General features: G+C 37.2%; 1 protein-coding gene across 2 annotated transcripts in view; it reads right to left on the bottom strand.

Moving 5' to 3' along the window:
• ATP13A3 (ATPase 13A3) overlaps positions 1 to 26,737 on the bottom strand; it is a 67,627-nt gene extending 40,890 nt beyond the window's left edge. For both annotated transcript variants that reach the window (XM_008052350.2, XM_021709683.1), the window contains exons 1-15: positions 26,640 to 26,737; positions 24,641 to 24,814; positions 23,498 to 23,680; positions 23,196 to 23,266; positions 20,594 to 20,674; positions 19,386 to 19,455; positions 17,213 to 17,347; positions 16,354 to 16,426; positions 13,482 to 13,613; positions 12,234 to 12,413; positions 11,933 to 12,090; positions 10,200 to 10,388; positions 7,562 to 7,623; positions 3,218 to 3,368; positions 417 to 533 (exon numbers count right to left, since the gene is read on the bottom strand). In XM_008052350.2, the coding sequence (XP_008050541.1) occupies positions 417 to 533; positions 3,218 to 3,368; positions 7,562 to 7,623; positions 10,200 to 10,388; positions 11,933 to 12,090; positions 12,234 to 12,413; positions 13,482 to 13,613; positions 16,354 to 16,426; positions 17,213 to 17,347; positions 19,386 to 19,455; positions 20,594 to 20,674; positions 23,196 to 23,266; positions 23,498 to 23,680; positions 24,641 to 24,814; positions 26,640 to 26,690 (1,827 nt within the window). In that variant the 5' untranslated portion in view covers positions 26,691 to 26,737. The remainder of the gene's footprint in view (positions 1 to 416; positions 534 to 3,217; positions 3,369 to 7,561; positions 7,624 to 10,199; positions 10,389 to 11,932; positions 12,091 to 12,233; positions 12,414 to 13,481; positions 13,614 to 16,353; positions 16,427 to 17,212; positions 17,348 to 19,385; positions 19,456 to 20,593; positions 20,675 to 23,195; positions 23,267 to 23,497; positions 23,681 to 24,640; positions 24,815 to 26,639) is intronic.
• Positions 26,738 to 27,023: the final 286 nt, after the last annotated feature.

Below are 27,023 nucleotides of genomic sequence, written 5' to 3' on the forward strand. Positions count from 1 at the left end.
AATATTTTCAAATATTCTAATACCCTTAAAATATCGACATATCAAGTACTAAAATAAACTCAGGGGAACAAATTAAAAACTCATCTAAAAATAAAAGCCCCTCATATATTCTTTTTATTAAACTCTAGGAATACAGATGTAATTTAAGAGGATCAACAACCATGTATATAAATCACAAGGCATTAAGCTGTTCAGTAAATATGAAAGAAAAATAATGGTACTAAATTAAATCTCAAAAATTTTACACAGAATGCCTGCAACACCAAAGGTGCATTTTCTGATAAATGCAATTCAAATATTCCTAACTGAATAAAAAAAAAAAAATAGAACATTTGATTTTCTCTTTGAACACTTCAAAATGTGAATAAAATGAAAGTAAGCACAACAGTATTATCCAGTTTTAAGTGATTTCGCACCATTTCTTGGTTTCCTGCAGGGGTAGACTCAGGAAGCAGTTGTTTGGGAGGACGAACCACTGTGGGCATGATTCGATTATGAAGTGCTGTTTCTTCCTCAGTTGCTTCTTCCAGAATCTGAAAGAAAATATTCAATGTATTGCTTCATAAACTTGAATTCTCTGGTTCTATTTTTTTGCTTATTTATTTTTTAAAAGACAGGATTTGATCTGTTGCCCAGGTTGGAGTATAGCGGCATGATCAAAGTTCACTGCAGTCTCCAACTCCTAGGCTCAAGCTATCCTTCTGCCTCAGTCTCCGAAGCATTAACAGCTGGGATTAATAGGCACGTGCCACTTGGTCAATTTTCAAAAATTTTTTTTTTTTTTTGGCAGTAATGATGTCTTGCTAGGTTGCCTAGGCTGGTCTCAAACTCCTGGCCTCAGGTGCTGGGATTACAGGTGTGGCCCACCATGCTCAACCACTGATTCCATTTTAAAATGAAACATTATGAGCTGGAAATGGTGGCTCACACCTGTAATCCCAGCACTTTGGGAGGTGAGAAGATTGCCTGAGCCCAGGGGTTAGAGACCAACAACCTGGGCAACTTAGTGAGACCTCATCTCTACAATAAATCAAGAAAAATTAGCCGGGTGTGGTGGTGCACGTCTGTAGTTCCAGTTACTTGGAAGGCTGAGGCCAAGGATCACCTCACCTGAGCCCAGCAGGTCAAGGCTGTGATGGCTGTGAGCATGTCACTGCACTCCAGCCTGGGTGAGAGAGTGAGATTCCAACTCAAAAAACAAAAAGAAACATTATGGCCATTTTCAGTAATTTTTTAAAAAATTTCTATTCAAGAAATAAATGAACACTACTAGATCACTAAAAGTATAAACAAAGCTGGCTAGCTAGATATCTAGCAACCCATGAAAAGAGGGAAGACAGATATTAGAAGCAGAATAAAGAAATATAGACAAACTTCTCTGATTTTACCTCCTAAAACAGATGAGGAGTTTAGAAACTTGCTCTGCAAGTTTTTCTGCTCTGCAAAAAAAACAGGTTCTTAGAGTTCCAAAAATTTTCATTCTCATCCAGGGACTGCTGTGTGCTAACAGGAAAGGATTCAAAAGTATACAGAGTTCAGATATGGTTTGTAGAACCACTGGTTCGACAATAGGCTGAGGTACAAAATATGAGTTTAGAGTTTCGGCCTGAAATTTTCAGTTTTGCTACTACAATCCTGATCCCCTGAAATTTACCTTAAAAGACATTTTTTGGCAAAAGAATTAAAAAAAAAACCTGTATTAAACACACATATGAGAAACAATAAACTAATGTGACACTACAACTAGAGAGATCAATGAGAAAATGATGGAATGGGAAGTGTAAACAATTAGCCAATTTTATACAATTCTAAGACACCTTTTTCATATTTTATACCATATGACATCAATAACATCAAGCGCAATTGTGACTAGTTATATGAAACTATTTCATTGCTATGTAAGATCTGGTAAGACTAAGCATCAAAGTATCTCAGGGCCAACAAAATATGCCATTATTCAAATTTTCTTATTTAACCAGTTTTTTCAAGATCCACAAACAATGAACACTAAATCTGCTGACAAACTTATTTAGTGGAGAAAAGTTTACAGAACAAGGATAAAACAGCCAATTTTGTTCTTCTCTCTATAAATGAAGCAAGGTGTCCTTTTAGAAATTAAATTTCAAGAGTATTCATTGCAGGTTTTCAGTAGATGGCAGATGGAGCACTTATCCAGTCACCCACCTCACTCCCCTTTCAAAATGTTAACGAAAGAAAGAAGAGGGGGAAAGTAAACAGAAAGCAAAGGAGAGGGAACTTCAAATATGGAGAGATAAAGGGGCAAATTGAAAAATACCGTGATATAACTGGGAAAGAAGAAGTAGCCTAGAATAAATAATAAAAGGGTATCAGAAGAGGCAGAAACAAGTCTTATCAGCCAGAATAGAGGAGCTAAACAAAACAAGACTAACTCTGCAACTATTCCACTTTTCCTTTAAAACTAAAGAACACCGTTAATGAAACCCCACCCTTGATATATTAGCAAGTCCACCCCAGGAGAGACAACTGCCAGGAAAGCATATTAACATATATATGGAACTCAAAAGCATGAAGGAGAGACACCAAGCACAGGAAAAAAAAAAGGAAAATCTGATTGCAGATTCAGAAGCCAGAAGAGAACTCTTAAAAACTGTCACTGCATCTATAAATGAACTGAATGTTGTAAAACGGTAACAACCAGAAAACAAAAGCAAGCACTTAAGAAACTGAAATTACCAACGGCAAAAAGAGAAATAAAATTTAAAAAAATCAGAGCCGGGCATGGTAGCACATGTCTATAGTTCCAGCTACTTGGAAGGCTGATGCGGAAGGATGGCCTAGCCCAGTAGGTCGAGGATGCAGTGGCTGTGAGCGTGAGCATGCCACTGCACTCCAGCCTAGGCGACAGAGTGAGCCTCAAAAAAAAAAAAAAAAAAAGATCATCTTTCTAACTTCTGGTCTATGGCCCCAAGTTGATAATCCCTGATTTATCTAAAAAACATAAAGCAGGGGCCTGAGTTGCTCAGCCTCTATTAAAGGTGTTTAAAAGAATTAATTTAACTAAAACAGATACCCTTTACACAATCTTAGATATTTATCCAGTTATCTATCTGTAGAAATTACAGAGTACCTTTTGTGGTACAAGATAAACAGAAAATGAAAACAATCCTTTCATGGGGTAATTTAATTCTGCTGTTATTTCCCTAAAGTTATTTGTACTTTAAAATATTAAACTTACCCATCCAATGGCTTCAAACATTTTCAAATCAAGTGGGTCACCAGAAAGCACTCCTTCAATTTTTGTAAGTGAATGGCAAGTAGCCATACATGCAACAAACTGGGACTTGACCAACATCTCATTGCAAACATTTTCTTCTGGTAAAAGAAATCTAAGCAAAAAATATACTGAGTTAGTTTCATAAATTCTGAGAGTCAAGGCAATATTCTAAAAGGCCTTTTCAGGTTTTGTAAAAAATAAAAATAAAAAGTGCCAGAAATACAGGGAACAGAAAAGCAGAGGGTTGCAATCTTGAACGGATGCTATGACTGCAGGGGAAGGAGACGATTTCAGTACTCTAAGAACTTGGGGTTTAACAGTCACAAAGAACAGAAGACAAAGCCCCAGCCACATGACCAATCCCTTCCTTCTGACCCAAGAAAGCCAGGGCTCTTGAAAAGCCCTTGGGAAAAATGCAAACTAGAAAAATGTATCCACAGACCCAAAAGCATAACTAAGAATAAGCTTGTCTCTTTTCCCTCACCCATAGTTAAAAAATATCTAATATCTGCATATATTTACTATGCACTGAGGATTATTTTCAGAGCTTTACATATCCTGACCCATTATCCTCACACCATAGGAAGGTGTTTTATTACCCCCATGAGAAAACTGAAGCATGTAGCTAAAGTAAATTGTCCAAGGTTACACAGCCCATAAATAGCACAGCAAGGATTGAAACACAGAAATCTGGTTTCAAGGCCTAACCTCTAAACCAGGCACAACAACACAGAATGGGTTTTAGGTCTAAATATATTTTACTGCCTGGCCCAGAAACGATCAAATTATGAGAGTAGCATCAAGCTTATCTGGCACTATTGATACCACTGGGGCTCTTGACCAAGCAAAGTCAAAATTTCTCTAGAAGGGAGCTCCCACAACACAGCCACAAAGAAGTCTCAAAGAAAAATCCCAATGTGAGTCCATAATTTAAAGATGCACTAGGGGACAATTCACCAGGGGAGTCAACAGACACAGCAAAGACAGATCCCATAAATTTGAGATCACAGAATGTCAATCTGAAATAATACAAAAAGGGTATTTTAAAATTAGACCCCAAAAAAGAGCAAGACACTGTAGACAAGGGAGTAAGGGCAGGGCAGATTTGTAAAGAAAAAAGTAAATTTTCTTGTTTAACACATGATTAGGATTCTCAAAAGGAGAGGGGGAAAAAAGCATGGGAAAAGATTATAATGGAAGAAAAAGAGGTTGAAAATTTTCCAGAACATATGAAAAACATAAATCCTTGGGTTCAAGAAGCAAAATGAGTCCAGTATAAACAAAAAGATCATAGTAAAACTGCAAAAAACCAAGTATAAAGAAATAGTTTTAAAACAACCAGATTAAAAAAGGTTACTAAAAAGACTAATATTTATTAACAGCAATAACAAAAGGTGGTAGAAGAAATGGAATAAAACACCTTTAAAATACTGAGAGAACATAACTAAAAATGAAGATATCTTCACAGTTATACCATCACTCAAGAATGGTAGTAAGGCCGGATGTGGTGGCTCGCGCCTATAATCCAAGCACTTTAAGAGGCAGAGGTGAGAAGACTGCCTGGGCCCAGGGGTTCGAGACCAGCCTGGGCAACTTGGTGAGACTTCATCTCTACAATAAATTTAAAAAATTAGTTGGGCATGGTGGCGTGTGTCTATAGTTCCAGCTACTCGGAAGGCTGAGATGGAAGAATTGCCAGAGCCCAGCAAGTAGAGGCTGTGGTGGCCATGAGCGTGTCACTGCACTCCAGCCTGGGTGACAGAATGAGACTCTGACTCAAAAAAAATTTTTTAAAAGATATTTGCATACATAGGCAAATCTAAGTAAGCATGCAGACTGTGACAAAATCATAATTATAAAGTTATTATGCATCAAATGCATATAAAGAAGGGGAATAATCAAACACATTCTACAGTGCATACTTTTTTGGAGTTTAGAAGGCAGAATTAACACCCATGAACTTTAGACGATAGCAATACTTATCACTTAAGGACAAGTAGCAAAAGTGTAGAATGTATAAATTGAAAAATGAGAGAGAGAAATATAAGCGGAGTAAAAAAAGGTGTGTGTAAATTGGGGGAAGGAATGGCAGAAAGAATTTCAAATATACCCGAATAACTGTGAACATATGGTACAGAAAGTCTGAAAAGTAAACAGGTGCAAAAGATATAGTAGAAAACCACTAAGCCAAAGAAAGCTGGTATGCACTAGGCGCAGTGGTTCATGCCTGTAATCCCAGCACGTTGGCAGGCTGAAGCGAGAGGGCTACCTAAGCCCAGGAGTTCGAGACCAGCCTGGGAACTTGGTGAGACCTCGTCTCTATACTAAATCCAGAAAAAAATCAGCAAGGCGTGGTGGCGCATGCCTAAAGTTTCAGCTACTTGGAAGGCTGAGGCAGATTGCCTGAGCCCAGCATACCGAGACTGTGGTGGCCGTGAGCATGCCACTCCACTTCAGCTAAGGTGACACAGTAAGACTCCACCTCAAAAAAAGAAAGCTAGTGCAAAGCTATATAAACATCAGATAAAATAGAATGGAGGATAATGGCCACATGCGTTTTTAGGGATAAAAAAGGCCACAATACATATTTAATTTACATTAGAAAATTAGAAATTTATATTAACCAAGCAATACTGTCTCTAAAACTATATAAACAAAAATCTGGCAGATTTTTGAAGGGGGAAAAATGATATAACCACAACTACTGTATAGCAGCAAAATTTCTGAGCTTCAAAAGCAACAAAAATAAAGAGATGAGTCAGAGACTGGTAGAAAATATATGCAATACATAATATTGAAAAAGATTACAGGGAGGCTGAGGTGAGTGGGGAAAAAAAAGAAAAAGATTACTACTCAGAAAATGCAAAGGAATAAGATAAAGACTTAACAATACGATGGAAAAATTAGGATATGAGCAGACAGTACAGAGAACACTAAATAAACCTCCAAAATGTGAAAAGATGCACAACTTTATAAGTAAGGAAAAGAATGAAAAGGAAGCCATTTTCATCTCATATCCATCTTTTTGGCAAAAATTATAAGTCTGACAACATTAAGTCTGGAAAGAATGTGGAGCAAAAATATCTTTATCCACTGAGGGAAAAGTATAAATAAGCATCACCAAATAAATAGTTCAAAAAAAAAGCAGCTAGAAGTGGTGGCTCATGCCTGTAATCCCAGCACTTTGGGAGGCAGAGGTGAGAGGACTGCCTGAACCCACAGTTCGAGACCAGCCTGGGCAACTTGGCAAGACCTCATCTCTACAATAAATCAAAAAATTAGCTGGGCATGGTGGTGCATGCCTGTAGTTCCAAATACTTTGAAGGTTACGATGGAAGGATTGCTTGAGCCCAGGAGGTCAAGGCTTCAGTGGCCATGAGTGTGTACTGCACTGGGTGACAGACACTCCAAATCAAAAAAAAAAAGCAATACCTAGCAAAGCTGAAGTTGTGTCCCTGCCACTTACACATATAGGATCCAGCTTACTGAACCCCAGTCATGTGCTCATAAAGAGTTGTGTGTAAAATTTTAATAGCACTATTTGTTAAACTGCAGAGAGAAGGAGGAACAAACAGAACTGTCCCTTAGTAGAAAAATATATGATTTGTTTAATCACATAATGGAATAAGACACAGAAGTTAAAATTAACAAATTACATTTGTACATATCAATATAGATAAATATTGAAAGCAATGTGAGGAGAGGAAAAAGGCAATTAAGATCTATGTACAGTATATTACTCATGTATATTTAAAATGTAACATATGCAAAACTTAAAAGGAAAAACTTGGCCAGGCTCGGTGGCTCAACCTGTAATCCCAGCACTTTGGGAGGCCGAGGCAAGTGGATTACCTGAGCCCGCGCGTTCGAGACCAGCCCAGGCAACTTGGTGAGACCTCATCTCTACGATAAAATAAAATTTAAAAATAGCTGGGCGTGGTAGTGCACATCTGTAGTTCTGGCTACTGGGAAGGTTGAGGCGGAAGGATTGCTGGAGCCCAGAAGGTCGACGCCGGAGTGGCCCTGAGTGTGCGTGCCACTGCACTCTAGCCTGCGCGAAGGAGTGAGACTCCCAACTCAAAAAAAACTTCAAAATGGTGGTAAGAATAAAGAAAGGAATAGTATGGGATTCAAGCAATTTCTATAACATTTTAATCTTTTAAAAGAGATCTGAAGCAAATATAGCAAAATAACTGTTTAATCTTGGCAGTAGATACAGTTTGTCTATCATATTACTTTCTATGTTTGAATGCTGCATGTTAACATATTTATTAAAAAGCAACTAATAATCTAACTAATATTTACCGTGTATTTTCCACTCGTTGAATCCCCCAAAGATCTAAACCATCTTCAGTAAGAGTTCCAGTCTAAAAAAAAGGGGGGCACACATGCACAAAGCATGACTAACGCTACAAAAAAAGAAACCTACAAAGCATTTAAACTATACTACGTATAACACAATGAAGTTCTATACAAAGTTAAAATAAATAGGCAAGATCTCCATACGCTGATAGAGAATGACTGCTAGGACACATGGTAAATGTAGAAAAGGGGATGCAGGGCAGTACTTACAGTATGGGTCATCAATGCAGTAGAGGGGACATATGTGTATAACTGTACGTTTATGCGCTTTTATTATTTAAAAACGAAAGGATGCACAAATCAGCATATCTATCAATCAATAAAGGAGGGAGGAATCAGGACATAGGGAGCTAACAGGAATAAGTTACATGATAACTGGGAAGGAATCAGTAAAAACCAGAATGCAAATGACTTGGTTTACTCAACAAAATTATTGGGGATGAGGAGGAAGTAAAGGCCAACTGTTAGATAACTGTAACCAATGCAATCCCTATTTGGACTTTAATTTAAAAATCAAAAGGTAAAAATTTGAGATAAGCAGGGAAATTTGAACTAAGTATGAGATAAAACCAAAGAATTGTTCATTGTACTAAGTGTGATATTGTGGTTCTATATATTTTTTTGAACACCTTATCTTCCAAAGACACACATGAGGTAGTAGGGGTGAAATAATATCTGATGCTGCCTCCTTCAAAATGAGGGGATAAATGAAGTAAAATTGACAAAACACTAATATCTGTTAAAGTTGAGTAATGAGTAAATAAGGACTTATTATATATGCACTTTTCTCCACTTCTGTGTCTGCTCAAAAATTGTATTAATAAAGTTTCCAAAAAAGACAAGCATAGGTCAAGGCTGCAGTGGCCACGAGCGTGCCACTGCACTCCAGTGTGGGCGACAGAGTGAGATTCCAACTCAAAAATAAAAAAAAAAGACAAGCATAAGAAAAATTGAAGAGAAATATAAAATAGTCATAGATGTATGTCACTTATTATTCTTTTTCTGTAATAATGAAATGCATAAAAGTCAAATTCTTATTCTACCCATTACCCAGAAAAGCATGATAAAAGGTGTTCTGGTCAAGGATTAATTTTTAAAAACATTAATTCTAACTCAGGAAAGGAGAAAAGTTTGTAAGGGAAAAGTGTATTTCACACAGGTACACAACTTGTCATTTTCACATAAAAACATAAAATCTGTGACTTTCACAATTTTAAACTATATGGGGTATCAAAAAAATGTACATACATTTTAAGTATGTATTCACAAATATGTATACATTTGTGGCACCCCGTATTTTATAAAACCATACAGTAAACACTAAACACATTAACAGCAATAAACTCACAGTAACTATATATGTATTAAGCCTATTCTGGTAAATAAGAATTATTATCTAAAAACATTAGAGATCACATAGTCTTTACTTCCACGACTGCTATAAGACATGATTCTGGATATGAGCAATTGGTTAATTGCCGATTTGAGCAAATAAGCAATATCCAAAGTATTAAAAATTGAGAAAACACAAAATACAGCAGGTCCTCCAACAATACCAATTTGTTCAACATCATTTCATTATAATTTTGATGAGAAAACAAATATCAACTCCCAGCTGGGGCCACTGTGTGTGTGGAGTTTGTGTACCCCCAATGTCTGCATGGGTTTGACTCTAGGTACTTCGGTTTCCTTCCACATCCTAATGGTGTGCATGTTAGGTGAACTGGCACTAAATGAATTCAGTCCAAGTGAGCGTGGATGTGTGAGAACGCCCTATAATAGAATGGCATACTGTCTAGGGTTTGCTCCTACCTTGTACCCCAAGCTGCCTGAATAGCCTCCAGTTACCCATGACTCTGAACTGGAATAACTGGATAGATAAATATCTTACTTGTTTTTATTAACCTTTCTCAAATGTATGCATAGCTCACATTTATTTCAATGATTAATATTAGAAGTGTTTTGGCTCTTTATTTAAAAGTTTGGTGAAGTTTTGTGACCAGAAGTATGCCATAAGAACTTAATTCTCATTTGTGCCAATTAACCCATAGCAAAATTTGATTCATTATACTTCATTTTGCTTAAAGCCACAGTTTTTCCAAGAAACTATCAATGATGTTAAGGGAAGACTTTAGGGTATACAAAAATGATGCATACACCAGATAAGCTGAGAAAGAGAAAACTTACAGGAATATTAAAAATTAGGCTGGGCACAGTGGCTGTAATAACAACACTTTAAGAGGCTGAGGTGAGAGGATTGCTTGAGCCCAGGAGTTTGAGATCAGCCTAGGCAACACAGCAAGACATTGCCCCTATTAAAATTTTTTAGCCAGGCATGATGGTGAGTGTCTGTAGTTCCAAATACTCAGGCAGTTGAGGCAGAAGGAATGCCTGAGCCCAGGAGGAATAAACTGTGATAAACTGTGATTGTGTCACTGCACTGCAACCTGAGTAGTACCTGATGAATTAAAAAAAAAAAAAAACTTGTGTGCAAACTGGTTGACAAAGAAAATGGAAAACATTAAATATTTAAAAGCTACAAAGTAGTGACCTTTGAGAAGGATTATAAAACTAAACCAACCTTATCAAAGCAAACAAGATTCAGCTGTCCACAGATATTTATCCTTTGGGGACTAATACAGAAAATACCAATTTTTTTCAGTCTTCTCTGAGCATACACAATACCAGCAGTCATTGCAGCAGGAAGTGCAGGTGGAACAGTAATTGTAATGATATCAAGAGACTCGATAATTATTACCCCAACTTCTACCTATAGTTAACACAAAAATAAATGTTAAGTCCCTAGCATTAAATATTTACTAACTTAATATGAACATTAGTGAATATCTATATGCCGTTTTCAACTTTATATATATGTATATATTTAGATACATCTATTAACCATTTATAATTTTTTCCCTTCAGCAATTCTGCAAAATAGAAAGCTTAATGGAATAACAGCTATTTTTAAAGGAAATGTCTTTCATTTTAATAGCCCTACATACTTCATACACAACACACTTCAAAGCAAGTTCCGCAAACTTTATCAAATACTGACTCATTCTATTAGCCTCATACTGTGCTGTGCTGTCCCTACAGGGTAGAAAAAAGGGGAAAAAAAAGGCTGAGGTCTCTTAGAGATACCTTCAATAGAGTAATCAAAAATCATTTCAATATTTAAAATAAAAAAATTAAAAGAGAAAAAGTCATTTTAATGCTGTACATTCTATCTCATAGGCAAAAGAAAATAAAGCCTTTGGGGAGCATACGGGTTTCCCCCCTTCATTTTTTTAAAGTCACAAAAGAGCAAATACAAGACCATCTAAACCAAATCCATCAAAAAGAATTGTCCTCTATAATGGAAATGTTCTCTGTCTGTGCTTTCTAATATAATACTACTAGTCCCATGACTTCTTTAACATTTAATTAGTTAAAATTGGCTGGGCTCGGTGGCTCAGCCTGTAATTCCAGCACTTTGGGAGGCCGAGGTGAGTGGACTGCCTCAGCCTGCGGGTTCAAGACCCGCCTGGGCAACTTGGCAAGATCTCATCTCTACAATAAATCAAAAAATTAGCCGGGCATGGTAGTGCGCGCCTGTAGTTCCAGCTACTTGGAAGGCTGAGGTGAAAGGATCACCGGATCCCAGCAGGTCGAGGCTGCAGTGGCCGGGAGCGGCCATTGCACTCCAGTCTGGGTGACAGAGTGAGACTCCAACTCAAAAAAAATTTAAAAAAAATTAAATTAGCAGCCGGGCTTGGTGGCTCAGCCTGTAATCCCGCACCTTTGGGAGGCTGAGGTGAGTGGACTGCCTGAGCCCATGGGTTCAAGACCCGCCTGGGCAACTTAGCGAGACCTCATCTCTACAATTAATCAAAAAATGAGCCAGGCGTGGTAGCGCACGCCTGTAGTTCCAGCTACTTGGAAGGCTGAGGCGAAGGATCGCAGGAGCCCAGCAGGTCGAGGCTGCGGTGGCTGAGAGCAGCCACTGCACTCCAGTCTGGGTGATAGAGTAAGACTCCAACTAAAAAAACAAACAAATAAACAAAAACAAAAAAAATTAAATTAGCATAAGTTGGGTTTGGTGGCTCACACCTGTAATCCCAGCACTTTGGGAGGCAGAGATGAGAGGAATGCCTGAGGCCAGAGGTTAGAGGCTAACCTGGGCAACTTAGCGAGACCTCATCTCAAATAAAAAAAATTAAATAAGCCTATAAGTTTAGTTCCTCAGTCTCACCAGTCACATTTCAAATCCTCAGTAGCCACAAATGATTAATAATTAAGGCTGAAACCCTATTAAAAGCCCCACGTACATACCTTATTTAAAATGCTATTGATAATAGCATAGATAAACCCAATGCCTGCCACTGCCACAAGACACAGAAGAAACAAGTAGGCATCTCTGTAGAGTTTAAAATCAGTAGGTTTGGGATACAATATGGAACGAACAAGCTGTCCTTTGGAAGTACTAAATCCTTTCAAAAAAAAAAAAAATGAAAGTAAGTTACTTTTATTTTTAGAAGAACATGAGAATTATTTCGCAAAACAGAATTTCTTTAAAAACATTTAGTAGGTATGCTAAAACATGCAAGAAGAGATTAATCGAAATGCTTTCTACCTGTTCTAACCACTATGGCTTTGACAAGTTCTCCGGTGTAGAAACGAGTCTGAATAACAGTTGTCCCACAAAACAAAGTGTGCCGTTTATGTGTTTCTGGATTATATAATTCATCTTCCATTCCTTTTACATCCACTGAGGGATTTGGTAAATTAGTCTTTGTTACTGGAACACTTTCTCCTGAAAAAACAAAAAAGTTCATTAATTAAAGGAAGGCTAGGCTCATTGGTTCAAGCCCGTAATTCTAGCATTTGGGGAGGACCAGGTGGAAGATTGCTTGAGTCAAGGAATTCAAGACCAGATGAGGCAACATAGCAAAACCTCATCTCTACAAAAAATTACACAGGTGTGGTGGTGCACGACTGTGGTCCCAAATACTCGGGAGGCTGAGATGGGAGGATTGCCTGAACCCAGGAAGTAGAAGCTATGGTGAGTCATGATCATGCCAGTGCACTCTAACCTGGGCAACAGAGTGAGACTCTGACTCAAAAAAACAAACAAGGCCGGGCTCAGTGGCTCAACCTGTAATCCTGTGCCTTGGGAGGCTGAGGTGAGTGGATTGTCTGAGCCCGTGGGTTCGAGACCCGCCTGGACAACTTGGTGAGACCTCATCTCTATTATAAATCAAAAAACTAGCCAGGTGTGGTAGCGCGCGCCTATAGTTCCAACTACTTGGAAGGCTGAGGTGGAAGGATCGCTGGAGCCCAGCAGGTCGAGGCTGCAGTGGCCAGGAGCGGCCACTGCACTCCAGTCTGGGCAACAGAGTGAGACTCCAACTCAAACAAAACAGAACAAACAAACAAATAAAAACTACCTCTAGATTGTGAATGTCCAAAGGAAAGTCATTTCAAAGTCTACTTCCCCCAGTTCAAGAAAAAATATAAAATCTTTATTTAGTCCCAGTTATTACAATTCAAATAGAGAATCAAATACTGTATATGCTGCATTCTCTGTAGCCAAAGACCTCATCTCGTATTCCCATACAAAAGCCACGTTCTAATGTCAAAAGAGTGAACAAAGGCAGGCCAAGAGATGTATCAACACCAGCAGAGTGATTTAATTGCACAGTTGAGTATAATACAATATGTGGTCTACTCAGAATTTTAAAATCTTCAATATCCATCACACTCATACATTCATGAATAACAATATAAATGATATAGCTAATTTTGAAAAAACTCAACCAGTGACTACTTAATCATAATATCATTATAAACAACGCATGTGATGTTTACTCATTTAGTTTACCTGTTAACATGCTTTCATTTACAATGCAGGTGCCATTAATAAGTACTGCATCACAAGGCATTATTGTTCCATTTAATGGGATGACCATGATATCTCCAGGGACGAGGTCAGTAGAAAAGATCTCTTCTATTTCTGAACATAAAGAAAAAAGTACAATGTAAACAGAATATTCTTTAACTTGGAATAAAAACACAGCAAATAATTTACCCAAAGTTTAACTGATCTCAATAAGTTAATAATATAATGGTATTAAATATGAAAATGCCAATAAATAGAAAGTTCTGACAGACTATTAGGCTCACAAAGCATGGTGTATCAGCTAGTTAGTCCCCTAATGTAGCCTCTGATCAAGCAAGTGAGTGTGCTTCAAAACTCATGACAAGGCTGGGAACAGTGACTGATGCCTATAAACCCAGCACTTTGGGAGGCCAAGGCGGGGGGGAATCACTTGAGCCCAGGAGTCTGAATCTAGCCTGGGAAACATAGCGAGACTACATCTCTACAAAAAACTAAAAATGAGCTAGGTGTGGTGGTGTGTGCCTACAATCTCCACTACTCAAGATGCTGAAGTGGATGGATCAGGAGTTCAAGGCTGCAATGAGCTATGATTGTGCCACTGTACTTCAGCCAGAGCAAGAGAGCATGAGCCTGTCTTCAAAAACAAACAAACAAATCACTCATGACAACTATGTATGAACAATTCTGGTCATTAGCTATCTTGGAAAATAGAAACAATGAGTCTACACTGGAGATTCCCCCAACACAGGTAAAATATACTCAGATTTGTATAATTCCATGGAAACAGACAGAAGCACCGAAAAATTTAGCATATTCTTTTCAACAGGATTTTTATAGAATTCTTCTTATTGCCACTATTTATAACCTTGAAGTCTTACTGCCCTCTCAACATTCCTAAATGAGTCTTTTTACGTATTATTTTAAATATGACTAAATTTATTAAATTAAACATTGTAGTATTTTTATCCAGTATCTAGTTTTATCATTATTTCCTTAGAAATTTAAGTTCATTAAACACTTTTTAAAAAGATCCTCCCAGCCAGGCTCGGTGGTTCAGCCTGTAATCCCAGTACTTTGGGAGGCCGGGACGAGTGGATTGCCTGACCTGCGAGTTTGAGACCAGCCCAGGCAACTTGGTAAAAACTTATCTCTACAATAAATCCAACAATTAGTCAGGTGTGGTGGCACATGCTTGTAGTTCCAGCTACTTGGAAGGCTAAAGCAAAAGGATCAACTGAGCCCAGCAGGTTGAGGCTACAGTAGCTGTTAGTGTACCACTGCACTCCAGCCTGGGCAACAGAGTGGGACTCCAACTCCAAAAAAACAAAAACAAAAAAGAGGTCTTCTGCTCAAATCTAAGCAGTTGTCCAAGTCTTTCTCTCTCTGTCTCTCTCTCCTTCCTCTCTCTCTGTCTCTCTCCTCTCTCTCTTTCCCTCTTTCTGTTCTTCCCCCCAATCACCGACACCATCTCCACCTTTGGGATACCCTGAACCTGGCACGAGCTGGACTCTCATAAGTGGTGCCCAACATGGGGCCTCAAGGTTAGAGGTACCGGAGGGCGGGGCGGGCCTCGCCTCAACATGATGGCTCCTACCCGGACCAGGCCGGAACTAAGACCCCAGCCGCAAAGCCAGCCAGTACCTGTTACAGCGATTCTAGCAACCCCGTTCAGCCAATCGCCAGCAGACGCGACAGCTGTCCCAATCAATGATCACTCTCCCCAATCCCTCTCACAGCTTTCTCAGAATGCCCTTTATAAACCTGTCGCCCATCTTGCTGGGTGCGACTTCTCCGGCCCACAGCTATAAGGACCGGAGAACCTCGCCCAGGATTGCACTAATAAATTTTTCTTGGCTTCTTTTAAAAAAAAAAAGAAAAGAAAAGGCCATTATCTAAGCTGCATCTGGATAGTGTATTTCTTTCAATTCTCACAATGACCATACAATCTCTAATTCCCAGGCCTTTGAACATTTAGAACCATCTTCTCCCCTTCTCTTCTCACAACCCCCCTTACCATTTTCTCAACAACCTCTTATCTGGCTAATTCAAACAATCACCACATAAGACTACTTCAAAGAAGCCATCCCTTACACTCAGTAAATAAATGACCACTCCTAACCAACAGCATTTGTCACAGTTTATTGTTATTGTTCATTATTTGTCTCTAGACTGAATCCCCAGAGCCTCACATAGTACTTGTCACATAGGAGAAAAATGCAATTTTACATAAATAATTGAATGATACAAATTCAGGAAACCAAACTATATTTTATAGCTCTTGAAAACTACATCTATAAAACTATACTTTATGGTTCTTAAAAAATGAATGGCCAGGCGCAGTGGCTCAGCCTGTAATCCCAGCATTTTGGGAGGCTGAGGTGGGAGGATTACCTGAGACCCAGGGTTTGAGACCAGCCTAGGCAACTTGGTGAGACTTCTTCTCTACAATAAATCACAAAAACTGGGGGCGGGCATGGTGGCTCATGCCTGTAATCCCTGCACTTTGGGAGGCCGAGGTGAGCGGACTGCCTGAGTCCATGGGTTCGAGACCAGTCTGGACAACTTGCCAAGACCTCATCTCTACAATAAATCAAAAAAATTAGCAAGGCATGGCACGTGCCTGTAGTTGCAGCTACTTGGAAGGCTGAAGTGGAAGGATCGCCTGAGCCCTGTAGGTCGAGGCTGTGGTGGCCGTGAGTGTGCCACTGCACTCCAGCCTGGGCGACAAAAGTGAGATTCCAACTCAAAACAACAACAACAAGAATGTATACATATAATAAATTGGGCTTACATTACACATTAATGCTTAATGGGTATATTTTTTGGTTTATTTTTCCAAAATTCAAGTACTTACCTTCATTCATTCTACAAACTGAAACTCTCACAGTACTGTGAGTTGCCACCATATCATGCAACATAACATATTGCTGAAAAAGAAAAAGGTAATTTAAAACTCTCCAGTATGAACCCACTACTTAAGATATTAAAAAGCAAGGGCACAAAAAAATAAGTTAACACAATACATGCATATTACTTCGCCTTTATACAATGTCAAGTTGCCAGGCGCAATGGCTCACATCTGTAATCCTAGCACTATGGGAGGCAAAAGTGAGATCATGGGTTTGAGACTAGCCTGGGCAACTTGGCCAAAGCTCGTCTTCACAATAAATCAAAATATTAGCCAAGCTTGGTGGTTTTGCCTGTTTTCAGCTTCTTGGAAGGCTGAGGCAGAAGAATCGCCTGAGCTCAGCAGGTCGAGGCTGTGATGGCCGTGAACATGCCACTGCACTCCAGCCTGGGTGACAGAGTGAGACTCAATTCAAAAAATAAGAAAGTCAAGAGTCAGAAATTCAAAGAATACTGATTATTTTATCTCAGACAAAATAATAAGCACTTTAATGCTTCTTAACCCTGAACACAGCAGAAACAGCCTATGAGTATTTGGTCTGTGATAAGCAACTATAAATCCTCATGGCCTTTAAGCAGTTAAGCTGTGGTCTTCGACTCTAAAAAGCATCTGTCTTCCCCCAACCTCCAACCCCCTAAAACAAACAAACAAACAAACAAAGAAGGGGGAGGAAAGAGTATATATTCATGCAACTAAAATAATAACTCCATTGAGCATTTACTTTGTACCAAGTACCATTCTACACACTTTCCAAGTTATTACAAAATACAAACAGTTGTGAAACCCATAATAAATCTGCACTTACCTTTCTAATGGAATATAATGAGCTTACAATTGATACTATAGACATAATCACAATAGCTAGAGCATAGTAATAGTATTCATCAGTGCTCCACAGTATAACACTGAACAGCTGGAAAATGTAAAATGGGTTGAGAACCTAAAAAACAAGATTTTAAAGGCAATTTGAGTGAAATATGTATAACGGTGCAGATATTCCAACCTTGAATTTGACAAGTAACCAAGAAGATACTTAGAGCACAAGTTGCATAGTAGAGTAGGGCAATATGTCATATTCTTATTTACCATTAAACTACTAAAATTTGACTAAATAAGCTTAATTTACATTATTGGCATCCATTTAGATTCATACCACCCCAATATAGATTCAGCTAGAAAAGGCTAAAGTATATGAATTTAGCTGTTCTGCATTCTATTTTAGCAATAAAGCACATTTATTTCCAATAACTGCTGTACTCTGGAATACTAAAATGTAAGACTTTTAACCAAATGAAACAAATGGTTACTTGTTATGAACTCAAAATCCAAATTTACTTATATGACAAGAGTTCACTGAATTTCAAATGGACGACAAATATGAGTTAATGAGTTACACTGTTTCAATTTCTCTAATAAAATAATTATCAAATCATGAAAAACAGATTACCAAAATGTCATGGTACTAGCTGGCCATAGTAGCTCATGCCTGTAATCCTAACACTTTGGGAGGCAGAGGCAAAAGCACTGCCTGAGCCCATGGGTTCAAGACTGGCCTGGGCAACTTGGCAAGACCTCATCTCTGCAATAAACCAAAAAATTAGGCGGGTGTGGTGACACACCCCTGTAGTTCCAGCTACTTGGAAGGCTTAGATGGAAGGATAATCTGAGCCCAGCAGGTTGAGGCTACAGTAGCCATTAGTGTGCCACTGCACTCCAGTCTAGGTGACAGAGTGAGACTCTGACTCAAAAAACAAACAAAAAAAAGAGGTTGGGCTCAGTGGCTCAGCCTGTAATCCTAGCACTTTGGGAGGCCGAGGTGAGTGGATTGCCTGAGCCCGCGGGTTCGAGACCCGCCTGGGCAACTTGGCGAGACCTCATCTCTACAACAGATCAAAAATTAGCCGGGCGTGGTAGCGCGTGCCTGTAGTTCCAGCTACTTGGAAGGCTGAGGCGGAAGGATTGCCGGAGCCCAGCAGGTGGAGCCTGCGGTGGCCGGGAGCGGCCATTGCACTCCAGTGTGGGTGACAGAGTGAGACTCCAACTCAAAAAAACAAAAAAAAAAACAAAAAAAAAAAAAAGAAAAGTTTTATTAATAACCTCCAATGTCTTAAAATTGATGCTGCTGTACTTTTTAAAGAACTTGCATATATATAGACCAATTTTACCTCAAAATCAAAAAGGATAATTAGAAAAAATGTGTTCCAATTTTACAGATAAAGAAGCAGCAGCGAAAATTAACTAAAGATCAAAGCTAATTATTGATGGAACTGTATTACAAAATCCAATTCCTAATCATTTCACTATGCTATGTTTTTAAGCAACATATGGCCACACTTACGAACTGATGAAAAACAATCTTATTTCTACTAAAACTATTCACCTAATACAACGAACTTTTGACCCTTGGGGAGGAAGAAAAAGACTAAGATTGGTAAGCCTACATCTACTAGGCAAAGTCACTTACTCCCTTCCTTAAATGCCCCCAATCCTCAACTGAACAATCCAGTCACTACATAGCTATCAACATTTCCTCCCACACTACAGTGCTAGCTCCTCGGGGTCAATCATTGTCATGTTTTGTATTTCAAACTTCAAGAACAAAGCCTAGTCTCCAAAAATGCACCATTAAACACCATGTGAAGAAGTAAATGTGATAAATTTGTTTTTAAAAAAAAAAAGAGAGAGAGAAAAGAGACAGGTGTATATATCTGTAAGATAGGGAAAGATTTGAATCTGCAACTTGAGAGTTAAAAGCAAAAATCAATAGATAATAACAGCAGAATTAGACAAAATTTAAAAAATAATCCCTACCAAAGTAGAAAAAATGTCTTTGCTCTACCTTTACCTTCCAAGTAAAACAATATGCAACAAGAGACCAGGAAAAAGAAAACCAAGAATATCTTATCACTTAGTCATGACTCTTTCCAAATTGACAAATCTATTGATCACAATTGTTTAATTACATACAATAGTCTTACCTCTTTAATTAAAAGCTTAAAAACAGAAGGCACTTTCACAGTAATTTCATTTACTCCATAAAGCAGTTTTCTATAACAGGAAAACATAATATTATTATTATGTTATATTATAGTATAATATAGCATATATTTTAATAGTGTAAGTTAAGGAAGGCATTGCATTTCTGCTCTTAAACTCATGTTTCTAAATACTTGTCCTCCACAGTTCAAACTCTCTACCAACCGAAGTTAAGTCAAAGAAGTTAATACTAGATAACCACACTGTTAACATTTTATTTTTTCATATCTTTATGTACGACAAGTATCTTTCCCATTCGTCTATAACATGTAAGCAATGGCTCTCTTCTCTATCCTTGAACACATTAGATCTTATCAATTTTGAATTACAATTAATTTTTGCAAAAAACCAAATAAATTTGAAGGATCTTATATATTTGTCTAGTAAGAATATTGTACCGAGAGTTTAGTTCAAAACACTGAACATTTGGCTTTTACAAAAAAATGCTTTAATAGTTGTTTAAATTCTTCCACTTAATTCCTTAGAATAGTATTTTCTATGATATAATCATTCATGCCTCTTATGAAGTATAAGTCTAAATGAGTGTATATTTTTTATGTCTTAAACCTTTGAAAGAACATACTACAAAAATACAAAAAAATTTCTAATTTAATTTGAAAGTGGCATTTATCCTTAAAACAGGTGATACACAGGTATATTTTTGTGCTTTCACAAAGAATAACACTATGAAAAAGTTTATGTCTCCCAATTTACAAATTTTCATTTTGGTGAATTTGACCTTATGTTTACAATTCCCAATAATATATTTCAGAAAATATAAGATGCTATCAATTGTAAGGCATACCATTACTTTATGTACGATCAAGAAAAAAAAATGCGGTCAAAGAATGACACTCTACCAGTTATATGACACATCCCAATTTCAGAGATGCTAAAATATGGAAAAATGTGTGCCTTAGTACTGATGAAATATGGTATTTCAGGGATATCAACTTCAAAATATCAATTTTAACATTTTTATAATTCTTAAACTAAGAGACAGTTTTACCCAAATAAAATATCAACTACTACGTCTATAATATTTAAATACTTGTTAATATGTACAACTACATGGTAAAGGGTTGACTATGTATACTACTGATTTTAGAAATTTTGAGAATAGATCTAACTTTAGTTAGATAAAAATTACCTGTAGGCATGCATCCCCTTTGTCAGTCCTGCACTATGCTTTTCATAAATTGACGTACAAGAAACACCTTCATCCAGTCCCCTAAATAAATCCAAAGTTTTTACTTTAAACAAAGTTTAAAATATCCAAATTTCTTAACGCCTCATTTTTCTATATGCCTGATTTTAAAAGTGGGACTTCCTTACAAATTTCTTAGAAACCCTTAACAAAAATTTAGAGGTAATGAATGAGAATTTTAAAATCTCAAATTCTTAAGATAATAATGAAAAGCCTAAGACTCAAACACCACAATTTCTAAGTTATCCATGGTAGATATGAGCGTTCTAAGTACAAGTTTATATCATAATATCATTATACTTTACAGTTGTGCCAAAGCTGTTCAGAGTTCACAATTAAACTTTAAGGAAAAGCATAACTAACTTGAAAATTCCAAACTTAAGAAGAAAAATATTTACTTTTCTTCTACATAGTTTCTCCTTTTCAATTTTAGATCCAAACTAGGAAGTCCTATTCATTTTCTTCCATCCCCTAAAAGCACCAATCCAAATCCTTCCCTAAGCTAATGCAAACCTATGTTAGCAGTGTAAAACTTATGAGTCACAGACAATGCCTAAAATCTGTAATAATTCTAACTGGGATTAATTAACGTATCTACTTTTCCTCAAAATGTCTTAACACATTTGCGACCAGCAAATTTTTAACATTCCGAATACTAAGAGTGGATGAAAATTAAAAAAAATCTGAAGCTGGATGCCACAAACTTCTGTTGTTAAGCACAAGTGAAATAGTTTTTCTAAATTGTCACCTTTTTTATAATACAGCTGAAAGTTGCAGACATATCTAGCATTTGCTTCCGACACCACTCTGACTAGTACTCCATATTTTGTATTTTTATTTGGATTATAAACCCAAAAAGACAGTCTTCCACTATAAGGTAAATTCATGTGAGCGGCAACCAAGAACAGAATGTGGAATGATGCAAATTCATATCAGCAGTCGCAAATGAGTTAATTATGCTCATTTAAACTGAGATACCAGTTATAGAAATCTAAAGGAAAGACAATGCTACATGCACTTAATTTCAATCCTTTTCCACTTTTTTCACATAGGAAAGCTAAGTTTCATAATTCACTGCTACAATTGGAATAAGTTTAAATTTTATTAAGTTCTATGGCTAGTAAAAGACAAACCACAAATATGCTTGACATTTCTTCCCAATGAATTTGATGACTTCTACAAAATGCATCAGCGACCAGTGACAAGGCAAATAAACTTTTTAACAAAATGGGAGCTCACTGGCAATTCCTTTAAGGTAATCATTCTTAATCAGGAATACTGTTTAGGACTGGGCATGTGGAAATATCCAAGCTCACCCCAGAATGTTGTAGTTCTTTAGTGTATCTGAGAAAAAAATTCAGGCATGAATATTTTAAATGTTCATAATATGATTCTTGTTTTTACTGCTAGAATTAAGAATTTCTGGCTGGGCGTGGTGGTTCAAGACTGAGTCCAGCAGGTCAAAGCTGCGGTGGCCATGAGCGTGCCACTGCACTCCAGTCTGGGCGACAGAGAAAGACTCCAACTCAAAAAAAAGAAAATCTCCAGGTGCAGTAGCTCACACCTATTCCCAGTACTTGGGAAGGCCGAGGAGAGAGGACTGCCCGAGCCCACGGGTTCAAGACCAGTCTGGGCAACTTGGTGAGACCTCGTCTCTACAATATATCAAAAAATTAGCCAGGTGTGGTGGTATGTGCCTGTAGTTCCAACTACTTGGAAGGCTGAGGCTGCAGTGGCCGTGAGCATGCCAACTCAAAAAAAAAAAAAAAAAGAGTTTCCCTGGCACTCAAAAGCAATGATATTAACGAATGTTTATATACTAATTTTAACAACAGTGATAAAAACAGAATCCTAATTAATTTAGTACTCTGAACAAAAAATAAAATTTTAAGAAATTACCACAATTTTGTTCTACCTAAAATTTAGTCACATTTGACAATGTCCTATTCTTTACCCATACAGTAAAATTAAATTTTTGTTCATCTATTACTTCATTCTTCAAGTACAACCAAAGGTAACCGTCAGCAAAGTAACAGATATTCAGATACTCTAAGTTAGAACATAGACTATGAGGTGTACTCAAAATTCGCTGTAAGGTAAAACTGAAAAGAACTCCAAACCAGAGTAGATTTTCGCATCATACTGATTCTTTTATGTAGATTTTGAACACAAGTTGTGAGTGGAAATTTTTTTTTCTTAGATAAATACTGTAGGCCTGGTGTGGTGGCTCATGCCTGTAATCACAACACTGTGGGAGGCTGAGGTAGGAGGATTAATTGAGCCGAGTTCATAACCATCCTGGGCATCATCATGAGACCTCATTTTATTTTTATTTTAAAAATAAAATAAAAGGGTGGACTTATTTTTAAATGATTAATGAGCCTTCAAAACACTTTAGGAAGTTGTCAATGAGTAAGTGAATGAGTAAGTGAATAAAAGTTACAATATAAAAACCTCATCAAGTTTATATAAGAACAGAATGGATTCTTTTCTACCTAGAACATTTTCAGGACACTCATAGTATAATCAAACAAAAGATACTCACTTTAAGAAATCAAAATTGTGAATGGTATCATTCCAGAAATATTTTACACTATGGTGGGTGAAATAGCGAATCTGTGGAACATATATAAATGTTATATTAAAAAGCATATCACCACTTGTGACATGTAATCTATTACTTTATTACACCTAACGAGTGTTAAATACAGTGATAAGTATTTTATAGGTATGCACATTTATCTCAAGCACTTATAACTGCAAATACAAAACTACAGGCTATATATAATAGTATAAAATGTAGTAATTTTGATTTTTCAAAGAACTTTGACATTAAGATCACAATACCTGGTGTAACTGAGTCTGTGAATATTTGTTCATCTCATGCTTATTCTCGTCAGTCGGATTCTCAATTAAATGAACTGCATGGCCATTTGCAACCTTATGAGCTATAGATTTTTTATTTGAAAATGGATGACTTTCCAGAGAAAGAAAGCGAATTTTTGCACAAAACCACATTTTGAATTCATCCTTAGAAGAGACAAAGGAGAAAAGAGTCAACTGTATTATATAACTGCCTGTATTTTTATTTAACTTTCATTCTTCACATCAAGAGTCCCCAACCCCCAGGTTGGGTCCCTGGCCTGTTAGGAACTGAGCTGCACAGCAGAAGGTGAACGGAGGTGAATGGCGGGAGAGAAAGAGCAAAGTTTCATCTGTATTTATAGGCAGCTCCCCATGGCTCGCATTACCACTTGAGATCTGCCTGTCAGATCAGCGGTGGCATTAGATTCTCATAGGAGCACAAACCCTATTATGAACTGCACATATGAGGAATCTAAAACGGGTGCTCCTTATGTGAACTGCATGCTTGATGATCTGAGTTGGAGCTGAGGCAGTGATGCTAGCACTGGGGAGTGACTGCAAATACAGATTAACATTAGCAGTGAGGTGTGACTGCAGAGATCATAATAAATCAATGCTTACAGACTCATATCAAAACCCTATCAGTGAGTGGCAAGTAAGTTGATGTACTTCAATTGCACTTCATATATCACTGACACAAACATCAATATTCCATAAATGATCATGAGTAATTTCTTAATTTACCTATCAATATACTGACACTAGATATTAAAACCTCTTATAAAATGCTTCCAATCAGATTTTAGATTAAACAAAAAAGCCTGAGATGCAACAGTACTACTGGCCCAGTATATGAGATCTGACCTATAGCCCTAATGAACCTTAATAGACAAGTACATAATCTCTCAGGGTATCAAGAGCTGTAGGGAAGGGAGTGGATTTCATCATCTTTAAGATTCCTTTAAAATCACTGTAATAATATGTACTTTAGAAATACTACCATTAATATTGTATATTAATTGTATCCTGGTAGCAATGTTCCCTTCATATATTATTTTGAACAAAGTATACACAGACACATTGCTTTACTCCTCAAATAAACTCCAAGCAAATACATGGACTTACAGTAGTCCTCAGCAGCACCACTTCACAGTCCTTAATTGCAGCTCTGATACAAGTTGCTTTCACCCGCCACTCGGGCATCCAATACAGAAGGAGGAGGAGAAACCCGCCAGTGCAAATCACTCCTAACGAAACTAGGGCAAGCTTCCAGCGACTCAAATTATAACCATAAATCTCCTGCATAAACATAGTGATCATATCATTAATTATCAAAGGACATGGCAGATATTTACATTCCAAGGTTCTTTGCTTTCCAGAAAGGACTTGAAATATAAACTGTAAATATTTTCCTAATCCATAATTTACCTTTAAATTTTGTTTCTGACAAGTTCACTGTCAAAGTTATATTTTAAGCCGGGCTCGGTGGCTCAGCCTGTAATCCCATGCTTTGGGAGGCTGAGGTGAGTGGATTGCCTGAGCCCACGGGTTCAAAACCCGCCTGGGCAACTTGGCAAGACCTCATCTCTACAATAAATCAAAAAATTAGCTGGGCGTGGTAGCGTGCGCCTGTAGTTCCAGCTACTGGAAGGCTGAAGCGGAAGGATTGCCGGAGCCCAGCAGGTCGAGAATGCAGTGGCTGGGAACAGCCACTGCACTCCAGTCTGGGTGACAGAATGAGACTCCAACTCAAAAAAAAAAGGTTACATTTTAAGTAAATTTGTTGACACTATACTTTATGGTTTTATATTTAATATTATGCCTAGTACGCTCTTTCCAACTGACATGGTAGATTATTTAGTGCACTTTTCTAACATGTTTATAATTTCATTTTTACATACCTTTTTAATTCTTCCAGAATTTATCTTGTTATGAGGTGAGGGTTATTTTTTAAATATACTTTTTATGTTGGAATACATTTCAGATTTATAAGCCATGGTGGCACAGGCCTGCAATCCCAGCACTTTGGAAGGTGGAAGCGAGAGGATTGCCTGAGCCCAGGGATCAAGATCAGCCTGGGCAACTTAGCAAGACCTCTTCTTTACAATAAATCAAAGTACGAGCCAGGTATGGTGGCGTATGCCTGTAGTTCCAGCTACTTGGAAGGCTGAGGTGGAAGGATCACCTGAGTCCAGCAGGTCGAGATTGCAGCAGCCATGACTGTGCCACTGCACTCCAGCGTGGGCGACAGAGTGAGACTCTGACTCAAAAAAAATAAAAATTAAAAATTTAGATATATGGAACAGTTCCAAAAATTTTACAAAGGTCCTGTATAATCTCTGTCTAGTTTCCCTTAATATCAACATCTTAGCATATTTTTCAAAATCAACAGATTTAATATTGTTGCACTAAATTCAGTCTTAAGATTTCACTGGTTTTCCACCAACATCTTATTTCTGTTCCAAGATACAATTCAGAATACCACACTGCATTTAAATGAAACAGATTTTAACTTTATTGATTTCCAAGTGCTTTGTTAATCGTCCCAACACCACTGTGATTCATCAGTTTGACCCAGTGACCCAAATTTAACAAATGAATATGTAGCGAGGTTAGTTAAATCAAAATTTCAAATTTCAAATAAACAACCAATAATTCTTTTGTTTGTCCCAAGCAACATTTGGGATACACTTATTCTAAAAATGTATTCCTTGATTACCTGACCTGTACATTTAACAGGGCATCTTATATTTTACCTGACATATGTCTGGCTCCCTGCCAAAAAAGTAAAGTTGTTTTACTACTAAGTTGATGTTTAAAATTTTTATAAATCAAAATTAGAAATATTTATTTGGGATTATATTTAAGTGTTAGTGAACGTAATGTCTTAAACCACCAAATGCAAAAACATACTACACTTAAGTTTTTAAAAGTTCACATTTTAAAAAAAATTATACTAAAAGCAACTACAAGATATTACATAATTCCAATTCAAAAACACGATGAGAAAAGAAGCTCATTGAGTTAGTTATTGTTGTTTAATTGCACTTTGCTACTCTCTAGAATAATATATTGCAGAAATAAAGTCTTCGTAGTTCACAAGTAAACTATTAAAGCTGGTTACCATTTCATCTTCTTGACCCTGATTGATAGTCTTCCTTTCTTCTTTGTCCATATCTACAGTGGTTTAAAGGTCTTGTATTTCAGAACAATTGAAGATAACTGAGGAAAAAAAAGGAACAAATGTTAATGAATTATTTTACATATGACTTCATTCTATTAATTGTCTATTATTCCATCAAAGTGCTCTTTTAAAATATTTTGATTGACTTTGAATTCTTCCAAAGCAATGAACACTTGCCGGTGGGAGATTTCCTATGATATACACGTGTCAAACTTTAATCAACATTTAAGTAATCACTAAAGCGCTAGCTGGTTTTAATGACACTTTCAATGGGATGCTAGTTCTTGAACTTACGTTATTCACTACCACAAAATGTGGCATGTT

The sequence above is a fragment of the Carlito syrichta genome, unplaced genomic scaffold (assembly GCF_000164805.1).
Source record: "Carlito syrichta isolate Samal-C Ts95f unplaced genomic scaffold, Tarsius_syrichta-2.0.1 Scaffold273383, whole genome shotgun sequence".
Classification (NCBI taxonomy): domain Eukaryota; kingdom Metazoa; phylum Chordata; class Mammalia; order Primates; family Tarsiidae; genus Carlito; species Carlito syrichta.